General features: G+C 43.3%; 1 protein-coding gene across 1 annotated transcript in view; it reads right to left on the bottom strand.

The window, feature by feature from the left end:
* Positions 1-16358, bottom strand: part of NEGR1 (neuronal growth regulator 1) — a 544743-nt gene that overhangs the window by 197284 nt on the left and 331101 nt on the right. Inside the window, exon 3 of the mRNA XM_066623896.1 lies at positions 15139-15264. Within this exon, the coding sequence (XP_066479993.1) occupies positions 15139-15264 (126 nt within the window). The remainder of the gene's footprint in view (positions 1-15138; positions 15265-16358) is intronic.

Here is a 16358-nt window from a genome sequence, read left to right as displayed (position 1 = left end):
GACTCCAGAGCATGGTGCATGCTTGTGTGTTCAGCTGCTTTCTCTTCCAAGGAAAGACCTTCCTTCCAATTCTAAACCCTCTGCTAATTATTAATAATTTATATAGCTCCATATAGCACTAATTTTTATAGCCCTTTACAGAGAGTGAAAAGACAAACCCCTCCTGAAGTGGTTTACAATCTAGGCAATGACACAAAGGAGACAACAGAAAGAAGGAAAGGGCTGGAGGCAGGGATAAACCGATGAAGGATCTGTGAGTCTTCCAGTTCTTAGGTTCATGTACCTATTCCAATAGAGATGGCCATTTGGGGAGAGGTGCCATGCACCCCATCTGTCACTGGACCCTACTATGGCTGCTGGAGCAGGTAAGGCAGTGGTGGGAGAAAGAGAAAGGGTAAAACTGGGTGGGGGACAATACTAGGCAGGGAGAGGGAAGGAATGGGCAGGGGGGTTAGGGAAGGGGGATCCAGTGGTGATACTACACGCCAGATCCTATCCCCTTCATCAGCAGCTTCCCAGCCCCCTTTCTCTCCTTGGACCTGCACCTGCTAAAGAACTGGAACAGGTCCAAGGAGATCTATTGAGGAGTGGGAGGCTTATGGGGAGGTTTTAACCCCTGCTAGCTGGGGTGACTGGCCCTCCTCACCTAGCAGTGTCTATTCTAGCGACTGTCTGCTAGTGTTCTTTTGCATCTTTTAGATTGTGAGCCCTTTTGAGACAGGGAGCCATTAGTTATCTGATTTTCTCTGTAAGCCACTTTGTGAAATTTTAGTTGAAAAGCAGTATATAAATACTGTTGTTAATAATAATAATAATAATAATGTCACTGGGGTGTATTTCTAAGAGATTGGATGACAAAAGGGTGAATATTTTTGAACATGAAGATGTGGAAAAAGGCAATGTGCCTAGCAACTATCACCCTATCACATGCCTTCCAACTACCTTCAAGTTTGCCACAAAAATCATTGCACCTTCAGTATACAACCACTTGATGCTACATTCTCTTTACCCAACCAAGCAAAAAGGAAACTTTAAGAAAACTTTAAGAAAGTGGCACAAAAGACCAACTATTGATCAATAAAATGATCTTAAAAAATTGTAAACTGTGACAAACGAACATCAATATGGTCTGGATTGATCACAGAAAGGCCTTTGACTCCTTGCCTCACAGCTGGATCAACATCTGTCTGGAAAAATACAGAATCAGTGAAAACATCTGAAAGTTCATTAACAGAATATGAAAAAGTAGACTACTATTTGTTCGTTCATTCATTCAACCTTTATTTGGCGTAAGTATTTGGTATATAAATATAAATACCAAAATATACCAAATACCATACCAGATACCATACCGAGATACCGAGATACTGAACAGATACCATACCGAGAATAGAGATCTAAGCAATACACAGATATGTGTATGTGTGTGTGTGTGCGCACACACATACACATAAATGTACACACAAATACATACAAACATAACATTATACATACATGCGTAATTATTTAAAAAACAGAAAACAGCCAATTACAGACTTTGCCAGGGTGTGATCTACTCAATGGTTACTTGGGACCAATTGCTTGGATCAGTTCAAGTTACTCAGGTTTAGAAACTGTGCAACTGAAAGGGTTATATGCTTGTCATCACCCCCTAGAAGGTATTGAATTATAGCATTCTCAGTTTTAGCACTGAGCAAGGGAGAGAGAAATTGATGTCTTAGCGCTTGATATTTAGGACAGCACAGCATAATGTGTACAGATGATTCTACTTCGCTTAAGAAGCAGTTACACAAACTTTCTCCCCTGGAGGCATTTCTAAATCTGCCAAGTAGGTCATTAAAGGGGGTCACATTACAACATGCCAGGGTGAAAGCCCTCCTCTCTAGGGGGCATATTAGGAGGGACAGATATTTTGGTTTTTGACCAAATGTAATTTTAATTTGGAAATTCAATGTGGAACATTTTTTTTTGCGCTGCGCCTAAAATCTCTTGCCTCTCTATGCCATGTAGTCTGCTTGTCATAAGCCTGATAATAACCTCAGGAGAGGGAGCCCTTTGTAGATCAACCTCAAGTCCTATCTGTTGGCTTTTTTAATAGAATAGGGCTAGGCAAGGAGTTATCATTGGGTCGGCCAACAGCTCCTTTAGCAGCAGATCATGATCAGCCCTGAAAAAGACTTTGGCCCAGTATTTAAAAAAACTGGACCATGCATGTAGCTCCAATCTGTGTTGACCTGACTCCAGGCAGAGTGCTGCATATGGAACACAATGCAGTAAGCCAAAAATTTTGTAAAGGAATTTAGACTGGACCCTTGTATCATTTAATGCCGGCATCCATACAGGGATGCCATATAAAATTTGAGGTATGCCTTTGGCATTAAAAGCTTGCAAAGTAGCTGGTACAAATGAGTTGCCCCAAGAAAAGAAAAAAAGAGTTATGGGTTGGACAGCTGGTTTGGATGAATTAATTGCAATGGAACGACGGGAGGACCAGGAATACTTATAATGCAATCGAAGGCCAAGGTACTGGAATTCCTTGACCTGCTGTATTAGTTTTCCATTGAAAAGCCAAGACTGTGGTTTCCATGAGTTCCCAAAGACCACTATTTTGGACTTTTCATAATTTATCTGCAGAGAGTTTGTTGTGAGATATTCAATACAGGCTTTAACCAGTCTTCGCAGGCCTATTTTTGTATGGGAGATTAGAGCCATGTCGTCAGCATATAAAAGTAAAGGAATGTCCACCGATCCCAGTTTGGGACAATGCGTGTCAAACTTTGTTAGGAAGGCGGCCAAGTCGTTGATGAAAAGAATAAACAAAATGGCCCCGGAATCGCCGGGAAGTGCAGCGCTTCCTCGGATTGTCGGGGTATTACAAGACGTTCATCCCCAATTATGCCTCGAAGGCCGCCCCACTCACAGACCTCCTGAGAGGGAAGCCCGGAAGGCGGATAGAATGGACTGAGTCCTGCGAAAGGGCCTTTCAGGACATCAAGGCGGCCTTGTGTTCCGAGCCTGTGCTGCAGGCACCAGACTTCAGCTGCCCCTTCACAGTACAAACAGATGCCTCAGGGGTTCGGCTGGGCGCAGTGCTGGCCCAAGGGGATCCCCTTATGACCATCCTATAATGTACCTGAGCAGAAAGCTCACCCCTGCAGAACGCTGCTATTCGGAGATCGAGAGGGAGGCCCGGGCCATCAAGTGGGCCCTCCAAACCCTCAGGTATTACCTGTTGGGTGCACCTTTCACCCTGGTCATAGGCCATGCCCTGCTAGTCTGGCTGCACAGGATGAAGGACACAAAACCCCATTTGACACGGTGGTACATGTCCCTGCAGCCATATGCCGTCACGGTGCAGTATAGAAAAGTGGAAGGCACCCTAACGCTGACTTTCTTTCCTGACAGGACACCCTGAGCCCGTGGCCCATTGACTCCGTGGCTCCGGTCTTGGCCGGGGGGGGGGGGTCTGTCACCTGGACCCAGCCCAGGTGGCCAGGAGTTGCCTGGGCACATGGGTCTCCTCGGGAGTAAAGGCCTACTTGGGAGTAAGCCCCGAGTGTCAGCAGGACTGGGGGCCGGTGCTGGACACCTACACAGGAGTAGGGACAGGGAATAGCTGGGAGCAGGAAGACACGTGGGCCCTACCTGCGTCCTATGTGTTAATTAACCACCGCGCCTAGACCAGGTAAGCCCCTCGTGCTCGGTACAGACCCCAGGGCAGGGGCCTCCTCCCGCCATGGACATTACAGGGTGCCAGCCCACAACCCTGCTTGACCCCCTTGTTGATTGGGATTGGAGCTGAAAGGTAACCCTGCGGAGATAATTTCACTTGGCAAGAGGTATTTAGGTGGAGGACACAAATTAATTCTAATAATCTTTTATCCATCTTCTCAAGTTCCATCTTCTCAAGTTTTTCCCCAGAGTTTGTCTCTATCAATAGAATCAAAAGCTGACTTTAGGTCCAGAAATGCCACATAAAGTCAAGATTTATTTTGAGTCACCTGTTTGAAAATTAAGTGGGACAATATTACACAGTGATCGATTGTGGACTTTTGGCCTGAAGCCTGCTTTTTCTGGGTCTATGATGTTGTAATCAGATATCCAGGAACAGAGTTTGCTCAGAGAATGGGATGCGTACATTTCCCCTGCAACATCCAGAAGGCTTATTGGCCTGTAACTGGAAGGAAGATTCTTATTTCCTTTTTTGAAAATAGGGACCAAAATTGATCAGGATTCTGGAATTACTCCAAATTTATCAATTCTTGTAAATAATTCTGCAATGATTGCGGCCCACCAATTTGGTGCTGCTTTATAGATATCTAATGGAATTGCATCTGGGCTTTACCCTGTTTCAGCTGGTTAATAATTGAGATGACCTCATCCACCGAGACTGTGGACCAGTCTGGAAGATCTGGCAGGATACATGCCTTAACAACAGAGAGAGATTTAGATTCATTTAAAAAAAATTATTTAAAATGTGTTTCCCACAGATTAGCAAAAATTGTAGTAATACCAATTGGCTCTTTATGAAAACAGTCTGATATTATTTGCCAAAAACTCTTGACATTTTTAGATCTAACAGCGTTAATTAAGAGTAACCAGCTTGCTTCTGCAGTATGATGGATCAAAACTCTAACAGCGTCCTTTAGGTGGGCAGTCAGCTTGAAATATTGGTGTAAAAGTGGAAGTAGACTACTATGTTATTGGCTAATGGAGAAGAAATAGGTCACGTCATCATCAAGAGTGGAATTCTTCAGGGTGATTCACTGTTACCCCCATTGTTTAACATTGCTCTTATTCCTTTGATGGATATTCTAAACAGAGCTGGAATGGGTTATAAGTGCAGGCGGGCAAAATAAGTCACCTTCTGTACATGGACAACTTGAAATTGTACACCAGAAGCCCTGTTGAACTCTAGTTCCTGTTGAATACGGTGCAAATCTTCAGTACGGACATACAGATGAATTTTGGACTTGATAAATATGCAATATTGTCATTGCAGCTCTGGAAAGTACAACAGCTAGAAGGTATCAAACTCACCAATGGTGACATAATAAAAGCACTTACACATGATGGCCAGTACAAATATCTTGGCATACTTGAATGTGACCATATACTGTACTCAAGTGTAAAAAATGTGACCCAGAGAGAATAAGAATATGAAAAGTGCTTAAATCAAAATTGAACACTAGGAACATCATAAAGGCAATAAATATGTGGGCAATTCCAGTGCTTTGGTATCCAGCTAGCATTGTTGAATGGACCCAAAATGAATTTGAGACTCTTGACCGAAAAACCCGTAAACTGATGAACATTCACCACCCGCTGCATCCTAGAAGTGATGATCCATTGTACCTACTGAGGAAGGCCGGGGGCTTTTGCAAGTACAGCAAACAGTAGAAGAGGAAAAGCAAGGACTGAATGACTGTATCACAAAAAGCTTGGAAAAGCTGATACAAGCAGTTAAGTCGGAAAACTTGATGAAAGTTACAGAAAGCAAGGAGGAGTACAAAGAGCAAGAATACGAAAGATGGATCAACAGGTTGAGAGCAAAGCCATTACACGGGCAATTCATTAAAGGTACAGAAGGCAAGAGCAATAACAGCTTGAGTTGGGCATGGTTAAGAACAGGCACTATCAAGAAGGAGACTGAAGGACTCATTCTAGCCGCACAAGATCAGGCTCCGCAAACAAATGTAACGAAGACAAAAATACAAGGCACCAGCTATGATAGTAAATATTGTTTATGCAAAAATTGGGATGAAACAGTCAATCAACTCATTTGTGAATGTCCCAAAATAGCTAACTCAAAGAACGGCACAATAATGTGGCCAAATTAGTCCACTGGGCCTTATGCAAAAAGTACAACATACTCGTGTCAGAAAAGCCGTGGCAACAGCAGGTGGAAATAGTAGAGAATGAAGAGGTCAAGATTCTGTGGAACATTCAGGTACAGATTGACAGACATGTGGAGGGCAATACTCCGGATATTACCATATAGACGCCAGGTGCATGTTAATCGTGGAAGTCGCCATTCCCAGCAAAACTTGTGAATTTGGAAGAAAGAACAGAAGAAAACATCCAAATACAGCGACCTGTGCATAGAATTGACATGAATTTGGATGAAGCATGTAAAAGTGCTACCGATAATAAATGGCGCACTAGGAACAATATCAATGCAATTTAACAAGTACTTTGCACAACTGGACGCCCAAGCAATAACACTAGCTGAATTACAAAAGACCGACATAATTGGCACAGCATCCATTCTTTGTCTGTACCTCACCTACACCTAGATGTCAGGCAGATGTCTGTGTGGATGAGGATTTACCAGCTGATAAATGTTGTGGGTTTTGTACATATATATGTATACATGTGTACATATACTTGTGTACATATACAATTGTTATCAGTTGTGTTGTCATTTTGATATGAATATAATAATAATAATAATAATAATAATAATAAATTGGGTGTATTTCTAAGAGGACTCCGGATTGCCCTGGAAGTGTACAGGTTCAGTCTGTAACATGCAAAGTGGTTCTTGGGTTCTTTATTTTACTTTTTCAAGATATTCTGAAGATTGTTAACTGGAGAAGTACAAAACTAGTTCATAGATGTGCTGCTACAACTGAATTTTTTCAGTACCATAGTATGACGTTCCCATTTGCCCATCCCTGCACAGAAGCAGTCAAACATGAACCAGAAGGACAGATGCTTAACAGTACCTATGACTTCTTCATTTTCCTCACAAGCACATCAGCACATTTTGGAATCCATGATTGGGAAAAATCTCTGCAACCAAGTTTATTAGTGCACATGTGAGCATGTAGTTCTGCTTCACAGGATACTTCCTCCACATGACTGCAGGGATACATGCTCTTCCACTTCACATGGTACTTCCTCCACACAGCCACAGGGATGTGTGCTCTATTCCACTGCAGGGAGGATGGCAGCAAAACTACCCACAGCACAATGACAACATTTTTGCACTAATATGCTCTAGCACGGCTTCTGCAGGAAGTATTTGCTCTCTGCTTTTGCTCAGTGACTAGCTATGCCTTTTGTCCAGTAATTGAATTGAATCAACTCCTAGACAGCCCCATCATTTGAGTGCTCTGAAGATGTATTACACTAATATATCGTCAGAATGACAGTGCTATGATGATACATTAGTGTAATACATCTTCAGAGTTTTAGTGCTGTCCAGAAATAATAGGGATTGTATTGAATAGAGTTCAGTTATGGCGCGCGCGTGCGCACACACACACACACAGGAATTTGCTAGTGGGGAGGTCTTATAGGAGAAAAGAGCACCAAATCACACCCCTAAACACAAACTATCAACAACAGCTAACTGCAAATGCTTAAAGCTCATTCCTATACTTTAGATACGCCAACGAATCTCCACATATGCTGGTGTAATGAAAGCTTCGCCAGTGCACCAACGGATATGTCACAGAAGACAGTGGTTATGCCGGATCCTGACCCCCGTTACCGGTGGGCGTGGAGCAGCCTCTGGTTGCTCCGTTCAGCTTGGATCAGCGCCACCTCCTGAGGTGGCTCAGATCCGAGTAGACCCATTGGGGGCACTGCAGTGTGACACATGGTAAAGGGAAGTGATTCCCCTTGCCTCGAGCTGCACTGCTTTTGGCCCCAAACTTGTGCTGGATCCAGCACAGGCATGCCAGCTGCCTGTTTCCAGTGCAAGTTAGGATTGGGCTTCCCATCCAGTACTAAAGTCCCTGCCAGGGAGACTACAGCTGAGATGATCAAGTGTGTAGGATGGGGTTATATATCTCTGGCCTCTCAAAAGGGGACTTGGGTGATGGGAATGATTGTGAAAAGACTCTTGGGCACAAAGAGGGCACTTTACACAACTTCTTGTCCTTCACAACATGTATGGCAAGATATTTTGTTAATTCTTGTTTTAGCATTCTTATTTCAGGCATTCTGTCCCATTGTGATGACACTGATGACGTGCTGATGTCACAGCGATGACATGCAGATGTCATGGCAATTAGCATGCTGCATCCAAAAGCTGCTTAATGAATTACAGGTTGTGTTAGTGTTTCCATGTTCTGGAGGTGTTATTGGGAAGGTCTGTGCCAGTATTGCTTTGCTAGGTCAGGTATTTGTCCCTTGATGCACCAGCACCAGTGAGCTCTCAATGTGGCATTCCCAGGATAGAAATACGACAGATGTCACGCCAGCTTCCATGTGCTGTTGGCACAGTGCCCAAATAGGATTGGGCCACTTATGTATCACAGGATTATTACACCATTGCATTCTTTCCTGACATGCTATTATTATCCTGTTCCTTGTTATTTTCAGCTATGAGTCCTCAACACCTCTACGATGCTTTGTGTATTTTAATTCTAGCCATTTATAAATACTCATCAGCTTACTCAATAGTTAGATGAGATGCCTTTGTGCTATTACAGTACCTTGATAATTATGTGCCAAGCCAGTTGCCGCAAGGCCGTGACACTGGTGGCCGCATGGGGAGTCACTCCACAGGATGTGAAAAGCAAAGCGATGACCCCTTCCATAGTAGCAACAGGGACAAGCCATTGCACATGGAGGCCATTTCAGGACATGTCTGTGTGGTAGGTAATAAGTTGGTTAAGCCAGCTCCAAGAGAAGCTGTGGAATTTAATTCCTTGGGGATTCTGAGAAGGTTGGAGAAAAATCTGTGCATTACAGTTCCTCTGACTAACACTTTTGGTTCTTGCATTCTAAAATGGAAACTATAATAAGCACGCTGTGCATACAAGTGTTAGAAGGCCGTATTATGTCTCAGACAACCCCAAATTCTTTAAGATTCCAGTTTCATTCTTCAGCTATTGATGTTGCACTTTGCTCTTAAATGTCAGAACAAAATAACTAATACCTGCAATTTATTCAGATGACATTTCAACAATATAAGATTTTCAGATTACAAGCTTGTGCTCCATGTTCCTTCTAGTGTTACACTAAATGTGTAGATTTGGTAGATTTACATAATAGCTGCAGATAATGAATATTTATAATAATGAATGAATTTACATAATGACTGCAAGTTAAACATGCCCCATTAAAACTGTATGCTCTAATTTATGTACTAAGTTAAAATAACTTCTAAATACAGTTTATTTTCATTCATATTAGAATATCTGTTTTTTCTCTTCAAAAAGAAATGTTCCAACCTCTGCCAAGTAGAGGCTGCCTTGATGCTGGAGTTAGCTTTTTTCAAATTAGACTACATTGAATAATTTGTGTTCATAGATTTAGCATCTGATCTTTTAAGAATAACTTTGAAAATTATTTCTTATTTTCAGCCCAATCCTATCCTTTCCTCCCACTGGAGCAGCTGTGCCAAAAGCAGGTACACTGTATCCAGCAGGAGTGGGGGTGGGGGGGAGACTGGGAGGCTTCAGCAGGGAAAGGGGATTTAAATCCCCTTATCCCTGTGTAAGCCTCCCACTCTGCAATGGGTCTTCTCAGACCTGTGTGAGCAATTTTGCTAGTGCAAGTCCAAGGAATGAAAGGGGGTGGGGGAGTCTGCAGAAGAGGGGGAGGGATAGGATCTGGTGTGTGCCATTGCTTCTGGATTCACCCCAACCTACAGCCTCCCTGGCCAATTCCAGCCCTCAGGCTCCCCTGCCACCTTAAATTCCTTGGCAGGTGGCTGGGGATCTGCTGGCATGGGCAGGAAAGCTCTGACCTTCCTGCCAGTACGCCAGCAGTGTGCTATTCAGCTTAGACAGACTGCTCTATATGACAAGTAAATGCCCTACAAATGGTTGGACTGTAACATGTAAATAGATCATGGGGCAGATAAATTCTGATATCGTGAATGCTATTGGGGGGAGGTGTACCCCGCTTCCAAGACCTGCTCTGTTACTCCGTTTCATCTCAGCTATGTTATTGCTGATCGCAGTTTCTTGAGCCTTCTTTCTTATGTCAGTTACATTCGGAAACTAGATCTTACCGAGGGAATCTCCGGATGTGAAAGTGTGTTTAATTTTCCCTAGCATTTCAGCATGATAATGAAGAATTCATTTGCCAACATTAATAATGGTGATTCTCTTTGTGAAAGACCCATTTTTGACAGACCCATTGGGGGCCAATGCAGCAGAGCACATGGTTCCTGAAGGACTGTCCAAGGGGAGCACGCACCACACATGAACCAATTGTTAGGGAGCAATGGCTGGCTGGTTACTAGGCAGCTTCTTAGATTAGCAACATGGAATATTCTGCACGGGTTGCACCAATTAGCATGAGATTAGCTCAACATGCAAGTAAGGAAGACAAGAGATAGATCTATTGCCCCCTCCCCTCCGCTGATGCAGCCATGCTGATGGAGGGTGCACTGCATCCTATGTGGGACAGCTGCAGAGGTCACATGGTAAGGGAAATTTTGCTCCCAAGTGGGTCTCAGAACCATTCCAGTTATTTTCTGGCACAGAACTGAGGAGAATAAGAGAGGGGAAGAGGAGAGGAAATGAGAATAGGATTCTGGTGCTGCAGGGACCCAACCCCTCCTTTGCCTGTTCCACTTGCTTCCCACCCCCTTCCCACCCAGACACACCCCTATTCATTTGCTACAGAAAGAGGAAGGAGTTAATTTATACTTCCTCAACCATAACTATTCATGTTATGCCATCTCTGGCTGGCACAAGCCATCAAACCAGCTTTGGGCAACTTCCAGACACGGGTACTTTGCAGATCTTTACCCTGAAGCCTTTTCAAATGGACATGTCAAGGACTAAACTAGAACTTTATGCATGCAAAGCATGTACTCTATTATAGAGCAACATCTTTGTAATTATATGAATGCTGCAGTGAATTACAGGTGAAAACTGAGGGAAAAAAAATGAAGTGCCAGTGAACCTTAGTTCATCAAGCTCGGGGGAGGGGGGAATCAAATGTGCACTGCATAAGAAAAGCCCTGCATATTTTCCAATAAACCCAGCTTCTTTTATTACTTATCAGGGAATTTAATCAGAGAGTTCTATTTTTTCATGGTTGCTTTGCAAATGTTTTTCTGCACTCTGTTTGAGGATGCGTACAAGCTCTCTCCTTGTAAATTATTTTACACTGGCATAATTTCCTCTATGCTAGAGGGTGACACAGGAATTTAACCAAATCAGATGTCAAACAGTCATCTAAAAACCATCTACTAGAACTTACTCTGTGTGTAAGCCATATTTTAAAGTGATGCAGATATTCTGAAACCAGTGACTGAAATATGGTATGATATGTACTTTTGGTTTTGTACTTCAAAACGTATCTTCAAAATGAGACAGTCATAACAATAAAGGCTCCAAACCATTGTGATGGTGGGCATTTTACAGGTCTGTACTTTCTTACTTCTTTCATGTCTTTGGCCCTTATGTTCAGGTCAACAGTGAAATCAGATTCATGATAACAGCTGATTCATGAGCCTGATATCTACCATGACCCCTCCTGAATGTAGGCAATAGCTTCAGGGCAGCCCAGTGGTGGACCTCCCATTCACTCTATGGGGTAAATGCCCCGGGCACGGAACCTTGCACACCTTTAGGACCTCGCAAAAGCCTCTCTGAGGCTCCCGACGGGGTCAGAAACTGTGCTTCTGGTTTTCCAGAAGCACAGTTTAAAGCATCGGGGAGGTTTCCCTGATGCGTCCTGGAGTCACACGAGATACCGTGCACTCCAGGTAAGTGGGGGAGGGGTGGATTTGTGCTTGGGGCAGCAGCAACATCCCATGGGGGGTGCCATCACGGACCTTTGCCCCAGGGCATGGGGCTGGGAGGTCCGCCACTGGGGCAGCCCATAATAGATCATAAAATATTTAATATTCTTCAAGGAATATTTCATCCGAGAATAGGATTGATAGAAAAAGCTAGTTTTCAGATGTTTAGACTGGCACTGAGTTAAGGGAGAGACAGTTCCTCTCTGCCCCCAACTCTAAATAATTTGGGGTACAATCCTAAACAGGCCTACTCAGAAATAAGTCCTATTTGTCCAATGGGGCTTACTCTCAGGAAAGTGTGGTTAGGATTGCAGCCTTTTTTATTTAACACATTTGTGCCAGGCAGGGAAAGCAGGTTGCAAACGAAAGCGTAGGTTGTGTATGTGTAGTGGTGTGCATGCGATATTCAAATTGGCCTGCTTCACTGCAGTCAACTACCTTGCTGCTCATCACTGCCCATTCCACTAGTGCTGTTGACCAGCCCTGCAACGCACCTGCACCTTGTCAGCTGGCTAAATCATGGGCACAACACGGAAGGAAACTCTAGGCTCAGATTAGCTGAGCACAAAGCTCTCTCCTAAGTTTCCATCTGGCTTAGTTAACCCCACATACATAGGGGGTCATGTTGGAACAGCCAGTGGACAGGAGTAGTTACAGTACTCGTTGGCTGGATCAGATGGCAGAGCCTTTCCACTGACTACATTAATTGGCTTACTCCCCAAAGTTTTTTTTCCCCATCTAAGATTCCAATCTTATCCTTCCTACCCCCACCAATGCAGCCACACCAACAGCTAGTGCACTGTATTCACTGTATTCGAGAGGGAGATTGGGAGACTTCTGAGGGGAAAGGGAAATATTTTCTCTTCACTTTCCATAAGTCTCCTGCTCACCAATGGCTCTCCCTGAACCTATGCCAGCTCTGTAGCTGACACAAATCCAAATAGAAGAAAGGGGTGGTGAGGCTGCTGAAAGAGGGGATAGGATCTGGTACGTACCAACACTGCTGGATTCACTCCATCCTGCAGCCTATGCACCTCTATTTTCCCCCCTCCATGCACAGTTTTGCCCTCCCCACCCACTGCTTTACCTGGTCCAGAAGGTGCAGTGGAAACCAGTGACGGACTGGGAGTGCTGCCACTTGGGGCAGCAGCACTCCCAAAATGGCACTGTGTGCTCCGTCAGCAGCCATTTCATATAGTGGAAGTCTCTTCCGCCGTTGTAAATCCCTCCCCCCAACCGCCCAATCTGGATAGGCTTTGGTTGAAAGAATGTTTGAAAGAATGTTTCAGTCCAGGAACAGATGTTTCAGACTACAAGAGGTCTGAACAAGAATGGTCTGGACTGTCTCTTCCATTTGTGAATCTCTCCTGAAAACTACCTCATTGATTTTGCACTCCAGACGTAATTTTAAAAAAGAATCTGTATTTTCCTCAATTGAGTAGTCCTTCGTGGAAATGAACCTAATACAGTGTGAATAAATACAAGCTGATGTTTCATGGAAGAAAACCATACAAATGTAAACACACCATGAGTAGCCATGTAACTGACTTCTATCTAGGAAAGGTCCTTAGGGCTGGGTTGATCATCTTTGATGAGATGGAAGACACAATTAGTTTTAGGGGCAAATCCCAAATTTGCCTTTGTGCTAAAGTTGCAAGGTGGCAGTAGGGTTCTGCTGATGGCATTTTAAACAATGAAACTCAAAAGTCCTATGTTGCTATTAGACAAGCTCATGTCCTAGGTTCCTGCTTTGAAGGCTCCCTAAGGTTCTCAATACAATTTTGTCTGACATTTAGTTAAAGACCACCTTTATGATGTAACTGATTTTTCTACTCCCTTGGTGGTCACTTAAGAAGGTTTAATTGTTGCTCTTTTAAAGGTCACTATTAGTAATTCTTTCAAGTCCTCCTCCGTAAAGCAAACTGCTGATTAGCATTACTTTCAGGCTCACGAGCTTGTGGTCCCACCACCTGCAGCCACATGTGGTTCATCTAATGTATTTAAACATTATCGAGATGCCTGCATATGCCACACTAAACCCAGTGCTGATGACAAGGCTGCACCTTGAGCTCGTGAAAATAATTTTTTTTGTGATTTCAAATGGTAAGGAAAACAAGAACTGTGGAGGCTGGGGAGGACGAGGCAAGGATATCAAATGAAGAGAGGAGAGAAACGAGAAACACAATGGGTGAAAGTGTTTGGCGAAATGGGTGAAAACACAGTCATGTGGATTTGTTTCACGGAAATTGAGAGTATACTCTTAGGAATTAATGAACCACTTAAGGCACAGCTTTTTAATCAATAGTGGATCAAGCCCAGTGTCAGCAATGGTTAGGTAGGTGAAAGGCATCCACTGTCAACCAAAGGCCAGCCATAATGAGAAGGGAGCGAGCACACCATTTGGTCAAGGTCGCAAAGAAGAGGTTTTAATATACTTTTCAGTTCACATTCCCTGCCTCCCTAGGGTTGCACTTCTAGTGCCTATCCAAGCACTAGAAGCACCACCTCCCTTATCCCGTCTGCCTCCTGCTCTTACTCCCATTTTGAAGGCCATGCAACCTTTCTATGCCTCTCCCAAAATTCTGAGGAAAATTCAGGTAACACAGGACAAGGCAATTCCTCACTAATATTCTTCCAGCAATAATGCAAGTCAGTGTTCCCCGTAATCACAGCAATCGGACAAGAGTCCCCAGTTGTGCTTGCCGCTTCTTTGCTACCACCTCTATGGCCCAGCTGGTTGGGCTACTCCTCCGCCTACTGCCCTAATCCTGGAGTCACTCCTGTATAGGGAGGTCGGTGAAGAAAACGCCAGGGGCAGGAATAAAACTGTGTGCATTCATGTGTATGTGTTTGTGTGTGCATCACTGTGTGTTGGCTTTTCTGTATGTGAAAGACCGTGCATGGGGAGAGGGCCCCACTTCAGCTCTCTGATCTGAAGTGTACAAGAGTATGGATCCGGTTCCCAAGGTATACATGACTATGTTCCCTTTCTCATTTGCTAGTTTCATTTTCTACATACAACACACTATTTTGGAAGGAGAACTCGAGTAATGTTCAAATAAGGTTGACAACACTCTGAGGCATGTAAATATTTTGAATGGTTACCCCAAGACATCTCCTGATGTTTACATTATTTATTTATTTATTTGCAGAATTTATATCCCGCCTTTCCACTCCAGAAAAGAGCACTCAAGGTGGCTATTATGGACCCTTACCATTCATATGTATTCAGTACAATTCAATGCTTGCTCATTTTAATCAGGTTTAGAAAATAGTTCAGATTCTTAGATGCCAGCAACAAACTTTGGGGTTTCCAAGCAATTTGGCACTTGACATTTTTCTAGACTCGTTTGTAAAAATAATACAAACAAAAACGAAGTTCTGTTCACAAATCACACCAAGCTTTGAGCTGAACGTACCTGTTGGAGAGATATGTCTCCAAGAAATGGATGGCTCTGGTTTCCCTGTAGCCAGGCAAGCAAGTGTGACGTTGCTCCCTTCATTCACCACAATGTCATTTGAGATATGACTTATCTTTGGAGAAACTGAAATAAACAATAGAAGATGGTTAAAGAACATGATTTATCTCAATATGCAAGAACAGTTTAATTAGGTTGTATCATCGGCTAAACCACACATTACATAGTACATGTTTCTATTCCTAGAAGAAGAAAAAGGTGATGGTGGTGGTGGAGGGGATATGATTGGGACCACAACAGTGACAAAGTGCTAAAGCTCACTACCCTTCAACCACTATACAGGTGTGTGCCACTTAACATGGATACCTTCTCCAATTCCCATTGTTATACGATAGGGTTGTAGAGTGAACACTCAGTCCAATCTATTGCCTTTGTTGTGTAAATAGACACTCCCTGCCAGACACTAGCTGGCTGCACAGGCTGCTAGAGATAGATGGCTTCTTATTTGTATTAAGAGCCTCTTTGTGGTGTGAACAGACACTGCTGCAGGCTGTGGGAATCCTGACTGCCACATTAAAAGCTTCTTCATTGTGCTTTGACCACCGTTATATAAGCAGTCCATTGTTAAGCGGAAGGTTGTTAAGCGGCAGACACCTGTATTATGTTTTTGCTTTGTGTTAGGATGCCGCCCCCTCCCCCGCACTATTTTTAAAAGAGGAAAAATAAACAGGCCAATATGTGCATTGTGTTCTAAGTAATATGTAGTTTGGCCTTTAGCTATAACTAATGCCCAATAATGCTTGTGCAAGTATGAATTTGTCACCACAAGAGCAGTATCACTCTACTGCTCCTATTCCCAAGTAGGAGCAACATACTCATTTTTCCAGGAGTGAATTTATATGAGCATTTTTGATTGGAAACTGTTACCACAAGATAATATTTTCTGGTAATTGTCATAGCACTTGACAAGCCAGTGCACTGTTTCCTGTACACTATTCATGCAATGTTGTGTTAGTAATGGACCTTTGTGGCTCTGTCCATCAACACTTGGGTCTGTCCTTTTGCTATGCTAATCCAACACAGTGATTTGAATGCAGTTATTTCAAGATGGGAAGATGAGATGTATTCCTGATTAGGGACAGTCTTGGGTCTGTAGTGGCAGCTTATTACAGGATAGTGTATTTGAATATTGTTCCTCTTATTGTTCTTCCATAAAGAAC

The sequence above is a fragment of the Tiliqua scincoides genome, chromosome 4, assembly GCF_035046505.1.
Source record: "Tiliqua scincoides isolate rTilSci1 chromosome 4, rTilSci1.hap2, whole genome shotgun sequence".
In the NCBI taxonomy this organism is placed as follows: Eukaryota; Metazoa; Chordata; class Lepidosauria; order Squamata; family Scincidae; genus Tiliqua; species Tiliqua scincoides.
This window is presented reverse-complemented; position numbering and strand designations above follow the sequence as displayed.